The sequence below is a fragment of the Diadema setosum genome, chromosome 4 (genome assembly GCF_964275005.1).
Source record: "Diadema setosum chromosome 4, eeDiaSeto1, whole genome shotgun sequence".
In the NCBI taxonomy this organism is placed as follows: domain Eukaryota; kingdom Metazoa; phylum Echinodermata; class Echinoidea; order Diadematoida; family Diadematidae; genus Diadema; species Diadema setosum.
The window spans coordinates 36,355,428-36,362,822 of NC_092688.1; the positions used below are offsets into that span (position 1 = coordinate 36,355,428).

General features: G+C 46.0%; 1 protein-coding gene across 1 annotated transcript; it reads right to left on the reverse strand.

Moving 5' to 3' along the window:
• Window positions 1-2,589: 2,589 nt before the first annotated feature.
• LOC140227829 (uncharacterized) lies at window positions 2,590-7,068 on the reverse strand. The gene has a single exon (XM_072308224.1). It carries the CDS (start codon window positions 7,066-7,068, stop codon window positions 2,590-2,592), a length of 4,479 nt encoding a protein of 1,492 aa, XP_072164325.1.
• Between the last annotated feature and the right edge of the window lie 327 nt (window positions 7,069-7,395).

Here is a 7,395-nt window from a genome sequence, read left to right on the forward strand (position 1 = left end):
TTCTTATTCTATTCTTCAATCCGTACACGTATATCTCAATTATAATTGGATGTACACACTGTATGTTTTATTGTCTTGAAAATAAACAAAATTACTGTACTTCATTTGTAATATATATTCATAAATTGAAATTGAAGAAATATGTAGTCAACACACAATAGCGTTAATAAGACAAAGAAAAAGGTGCGTGTGTGTGTGTATGTGTGTGAGTGTGTAGGCCCTATTCTCTATGCATGTCTCCTTTGCTGTGTACACCAGCGGTGATTTTAGTATGATAATCCATGTTTAATTGTAATTCTCTCATTGACAGAGAATTGGGATGGAGGATGGAGCACCGACACAAGTCGAAACTGCGCTACCAAGTCCCCTGCTTTCCCTGATAATGCTCCAACTAACGCTGAGTGTTCGCCCATCCAGCCTGTGTTCACCTACGCTCTCTGTGAAAGTGAGTGCAAAGCTGATGAGCTACATCAGTCAATGTATACCACATAAAAGACTTTGCCAATGATATCACACCTTTCTCATGAATCCTAACACAACACATTATTATATTGATTGTCACGAGTGGAGTGACAGACGCTCTCCTCCACTGAGGTCAATTTGCATAGAATTTGTAAATAAGCACTTAAGCATGTAAATTGATGCAAACTGTTTAGCATTTCAATAGAAGAAATTCCAGACCGCTCTCGGTAGAGCCACGGTAGTGCTATGTGTGGCAAGGAGCGGCAGTATGACATCAGGCCTTGAAGGGGGCATCACGCTGTGGTGCTGTCTCCGGGACACATTGCATGAGAATGGCCACTCGGTAACGGTGACAGGGGCCGCCACCCCAGTCAGTACTAACTAGAGATACCCACAGATAGTGGTAAGTGCATTAATTTTGAAATGTTTATGTATTCAATTGGCATAATTCGTTTGTGTAACGGATATCCGAATTGAGAGTGAATTGTAATAAAGGTTTCAGTTAATATGTGATGTAGATACAATGGTTATTGTTAAACGCTCAAGTTAATATGTGATATAGAATATAGAATGGTTGTTATTTATGGTTGCATGAGCTGAGATACATTTGTATATTTATAATGAGGTAATTGGAACGTTGATTAGGATAATATGAATGTGCTCAAGTGCTCTGGCTGTAAGTGATCTGAATATTTTAATATTTGAAGGGTTTCCGGGTTTCCCGAAGGGTCAAAGACCCACTGGTACTGCAAGAGGCAGGCGCATAAAAGGCGTCAACTGTCGACCAGCTCCGAGGCAGTAAGGGAGCATAGACTGTCGACCGGACTTCATTCCTGGATGCTGAGGAGACACCGCTAAGACGTCCGTCGGGAGAGCGACCACGCGAACGGCAATCGCGAAGAGTTGCTACGACAGACCACGCGACAGTCCATCCCAGCACCATCGTAACGGGGCCCCGTCGTCGACCGACATCGTCATCGACTGACATTGTCACCGTCGTACGTCATCGTCATACGTCGTCTTCATAAGCCATCGTCAAACAACTTACATCCGTGACAGCGAGTTGCATAATCGAGGTGAAATAAGTCCAATTTAAGTTAAACATAATAAAGTCCTAAGAACCAGAAAGCCACTGAATAGAAAGAATTTTATATTCGTTTTTTCCTTTTTATAATTTGCTGTAAAACCAATAGTCAGTTATAGACAATTAAAATATTTGAGTTAACTGAATGCACATTGTTTCCTCCGTTTCATCTTGTATGAGTTACAGCCTGCCAACAGTTCTCAGAGGTTATGAACATTTCTTTGTTCCGTTTATTTCCATATAAAAGGATGGAAATCGGGCAAATTCTGTGACAATATCCCCCCATTTAAGATGACAGTCGCTCTGAAACAATAGCCTCATCTGTCTAATAAAAATCCAATGTCTGTAGCCGGTAAGTACTTTCTCACCATTACTCTTCTAAATCAAAAGCATTATACTCCTAATAACAATTCACTGCTTCATAACTTCACTTGTCGTGATACATGACAGACTACTGTTCCAAATATCGGCTGCTGTCCATGGAGACAGTTTATATGTGTATTCTATCGAACCAACAAACTCCATGGTATACTATACAATCTGATTTACTCAATCAATTAGATAACATATAAACTTCATCATATCTCTTTTAACACTCTGTTGCATTATTATACCAGCCACAGTTCAATAATAAAATTACCTTTTTTGCACCGCACAATACAAAATTGACACTTTCGGCACAATTTCAACAGACTCTTCTTGTTGGCCAGTATAATATTGGAGAATATTATGATACCTGTGCTAATCGTATATTGTGTGCATTAGCTGTTGCTACAAAATAAAATGTAATGTGCCAAACCTTCTTATGCACGGTATTATACCGGGGTGTCTGATTCAGAGCAGTCCAATAATATCAGAGATGTATGAGTCAACTGCGTATCTTACCTCATACTCAGCATACATAATGTGTGTAATACTGTAGCTTTCCAATATACCTCCTAGCATACAATGTATATAACGATGAATTCATTGCAAAATTACATTCTGATTAACCCACATAATAATTATAATAGAGATAACATGGGCTGTTTACACCTCTATTTCTACTCAGTAGGGCATCTGCTGAGGTAATCAGCCCCAACATTCTCTGAGCCTTTGATTACCTGTACACGATACTGATATGCCTGCAGTGCAAGCGCCCAGCGCATGACTCTTGGATTTTGCATTCGCGCGTGTGTTAGATGAGCAAGCGGGTAGTGGTCAGTTTGCAGCTGGAATGCTCGGCCATACAAAAAGTACGAGAACTTTCTGACCGCCCACGCAAGAGCTAGACACTCGCGCTCTACGATTGGGTACACGCGCTCGCGTTTCAGCAGTTTTCGAGAAGCGTAGCTGATGGGGAAGTATTTCCCCTCGCTTTCCTGCATCAGCACAGCGCCGAGTCCCACATCGGATGCATCGGTCCGTAGAACGAACTCCTTGTCGTCATCGGGTAGTCTTAGAATTGGGAAGTCGACTAGTCTGTCTCGTAGTGTACAGAATGCTTGCTCATGGGATTCGTCCCATCTTATCTTGTCAGGCTCATTCTTCTTCGTCGCGTCTGTGAGGGGAGCGGCGATCGTGGACATGTTTGGAATAAACTTCCGATAATATCCCACGAGCCCTAAGAATGCTCTCACCTCCTTCTTGGTGGTCGGTCGCGTTGTTGCCATCACCTTCTGGATCTGTTCTGGGGTAGGTTTCATCTTTCCTTGTCCTACGATGTGTCCCAAGAACTCCACGGACTTACACGCGACATGACACTTTGTCGGTCTCGCTGTAAGGTGAGCCTGTCGTAGTCGGTGGCAGACTTGTCGGATGTCATTCAGGTGCTCCTGCCATGAGGAACTGTAGATCAGAATGTCGTCGATGTAATGGACGACATGGGGCAGGCCTTCCAGCAGAGCTCTCATCATCCGAGTGAACACTGCTGGGGCATTTACTAACCCGAATGGTAGTACCTTGAACTCGTACTGGCCGTCTGGCGTGACAAACGCGGTCTTCTTCCGGTCTTCTTCGACCACGGGTATCTGCCAATAGCCTTTGGCCAAATCGATCTTGGTGAAGAACTTTGCATTTCCTATCTCTGCCATCAGTTCTTCGATGTTTGGGATTGGTTCGTTGTCGACGACTGTCTTGGCGTTCAACTTCCTATAGTCGACGCAGAAGCGATTCTTCCCGTCCTTTTTCTTTACAAGGACCACGGGGGATGCGTATGGCGATGTCGACCTTTCGATCACTCCCATCCTCAACATGGTGTTGACCTCCTCTCTGATGGTCTCCTTCAGTGACCGGGGGACTGGGTATGGGCGAGAACGTATCGGCTCGTTCGTTTTCAGTTCGATGGCGTGCTCGATGATGTCGGTCCGTCCTGGGACATCGGTCATGACATCCGAGAACTCCAGCAAGAGGGATTTTACCTCCTTCATCTTCTCCTCGTCTAGCTCGTCACTGCACTTCACGTCATGCACGCTTTCCGACGCTTCGATGGAGGGAAATGAGAGGGGCACCGATCCATCATCATCTACTTGGTCGTCCACGACGCTGACGTAGTTCGCCTCCAGTTGTCCCTGGTTTTCGCTCTCGGCATCGTTGACTTTCTCTTCTTCTCTCCCAATGTACCGTTTCATAAGATTGGCGTGGTAGGTCCTTTCCTTGCCGTTCACTAGCAGTCGGTAATCGTCTCTGGCGATTCGCTGCACGACTTCGAATGGACCTCGCCATTGCATTTGCAGCTTATTCCTCGTCGTCGGTAACAGGAGTAGCACTTTGTCGCCGCACTCGAAGCGTCTCTCCTTCGTCTTCACGTCGAAGTGTTTCTTGTACTTCCTTGATGTTTTGGACAGCTCCTCTTTGGCGAGTTCACACGTCTGTTCGAGTCGGTTTTGGAGATCGATGACGTACTGGTACGTAGTCTTCGTTTCCTCCTCAGGGATCTCCTTGGTCCACAGTTCTTTTAGTACAGTCATGGGTCCTCTCACCACTCGGCCGTACATGAGTTCGAAAGGAGAAAAGCCAAGGCTTTCGTGAGGCACCTCTCGATATGCGAAGAGAAGAGCTGGCAGGAAGCGGTCCCAATCACGAGGTCGCTCCTGGCACATTCTCCTCAGCATCTGTTTCAGAGTGCCGTTGAATCTCTCGCAGGCGCCGTTCGCCATCGGGTGGTATGGTGTCGTGTGAAATTGTTTCACTCCCAGGAGTTGAGGTGCTTCTTTCATCACACCTGAAACAAATTGAGTGCCGTTATCAGAGAGTATCTCATTAGGAATGCCTAACCTCGAGAACACTTCAACTAACGCCTCTGCTACTCGTTCTGCTTCGATTCGTGGTAACGCTACCGCCTCTGGGTATCTAGTTGCAAGATCGATTATCGTCAAGATATATCGATTCCCTCTCTCAGTGATCGGTTCAAGTGGTCCGATCAAATCGACCGCCACTCTACGAAAACATGTATCAATCAAAGGGGGGATGGTCAGGGGTACTTTCCCTATCTTACCCTTAGGCGTAGTGCGTTGACATGAATCGCATGATGCACAGTAACGCTTGACATCGGCTTGAATCCCTGGCCAATAGAAGTGGGCAAGGATCCGGTCAGCCGTCTTCTTTGTCTGCAAGTGACCTGCTAGAGGGGAGTCGTGAGCTAGTCGGAGTACTTCACTGCGATACGGCTGGGGCACCACTAGCTGCGTGAATATCTTTCCTCTCTCGACGTAGGGAGACCTGTATTCACGGAAGAGAAGATTGTCACGACAAAAATATCTGACCTCACTTCCTTTCCCTACAGCCTTAGCCTCACCTTTCTCCGCCAACTTTCGAAGTTTCTCCAGCGTAGCATCTCGTGCCTGCTCTCTGATCATCTCCTCCCTGGTTGCAGGGATCGTCGGCTGGTCTGCTGATCCTAGTCTCTTCCAAGGCCGTTCCTTCGATTTCCTCATGCCTCTTGTCTCTACTGCTGCACTTTCGTTGGTTGTAGGTAGGGGTGTCGGTGACTGCTTCACCCTCTCGTCAGTGTGGGGACGATCACGACTGTCGGAGGTCGTTGTGATGCCGTTCTGCGTTGTCCCTTTCGAAGACTCTGCTTCCGCGGACTCTGCCTCTGAACCGGAGGTCGTCATCTCCTCAGCTGACGGCTTCTCCCTAGCATCCTCTCCGCTCCATCCGATGTCCTCGTCGCCAGGCTGCCTAGCACCACTAACATTACCTATGATTAAATCGTAGATAGGATTCGTCATACATAAAGCATGTGTTGTTCCAACAAGGTATGGTGAATCGATTTCAACTTTTGCTAGTGGCACTTTTCTCACAGTACCATCTATGAGCACACAAGTTTGAACCTCACCAGTCAGCTGTGATTCCTCAATCAGTTGACGTTTCACCACTACGGTGTTGCAACCAGTGTCTCTCAGCACCTTCACTCTTTTACCATTCAACATACCATCACATGTCGGCATGTCTGTGCCTACGTTACACCCACCACTAAGAAGGGGTAACTCGTGACCACACATCAGTTTAACAGAAGGTGTGCCACTAACATTCCCTCTCTCGTGAGCATCATGAGTAGGGCATACTCCTACCACACATGTTGCCCCCGTCTGTTTTGACTTTGGCACATACTGCTTGCTAGTTAATTTCGACTGGTCAGTTTTACGGTCTGGACACTTAGAAGCAAAATGTCCTTGCTTACCACAGACAAAGCAACCCTGGTTGTCACGTGACGTAGCGCCCCCTTTCTTTGCTTGGCTTGCTTCGTTGCCCTGGTTACGAGACTTATTATCGTCGCGTGCGCTTTTACCGGAGCCGCCATGCCCGTGTGCGTCCCGATACCGATCTGCGATATCTGCCATCTCCTTCACCGATCGTGGGTTTCTCTCACGAATGAAAACAGATAATCCACGATCACAACATTCGAGCAGCTGTTCACGCACCGTTAGCTCTAGTAGCCCTTCATAGGACTTACTTGTACCCGACATCTCTACCCATCTAGTAGCATATCCGGTTATGCGCGTTGCAAATTGCCCAAATGATTCGCCCATTCTCTGCCGCGCCTCTCGAAAACGTTTGCGAAAGCCTTCTTCAGTTAGCGCAAACTGCCGCAAGAGTGTATCTTTCAGACTTTCATAGTCGTCGGCTTCATTTGCCGGTAAGAGAGAATAAACTTCTAAAGCGCGCCCGGTCAAAAGGTTCCCCAATGCAGGAGCCCAGCATTCCTCTGGCCACTGACTTTGTTTTGCATATCTCTCAAAGCGCAACAGATAAGCGTCCAAATCGTCAGAGTCAGCGCGAAACGCCGGCAAGCTTGGTAAGCTACTCCTTACAGTATTTGTTCCCTTCTCATTGACACTCCTATATTGAGCTATCTCTAACTCAATCCTCTTTTGCTTGGTTATTTCTTCCCTCTGTACCTGTCTTTCATCTCTTTCTAACTTTTCATCTCGTCTCTTTTCTTCGAGATACTTGTCTCTTTCAGTGCGGGCAAACTCCACTAGTTCTGCACCTTGCAGTCCACAATCTTTACCTAATTGTACGTACTTCTCTAACTCCATTGTGATATCTTATACACACAGCATGAGGTTACACAAATCACGTCTCAAATTCTTGTATGAATAAACCCTGCCAAGTTCTCTCCAGCGGACGAGCCCCCAATTGTCACGGAATTTGCCCGATTTCCATCCTTTTATATGGAAATAAACGGAACAAAGAAATGTTCATAACCTCTGAGAACTGTTGGCAGGCTGTAACTCATACAAGATGAAACGGAGGAAACAATGTGCATTCAGTTAACTCAAATATTTTAATTGTCTATAACTGACTATTGGTTTTACAGCAAATTATAAAAAGGAAAAAACGAATATAAAATTCTTTCTATTCAG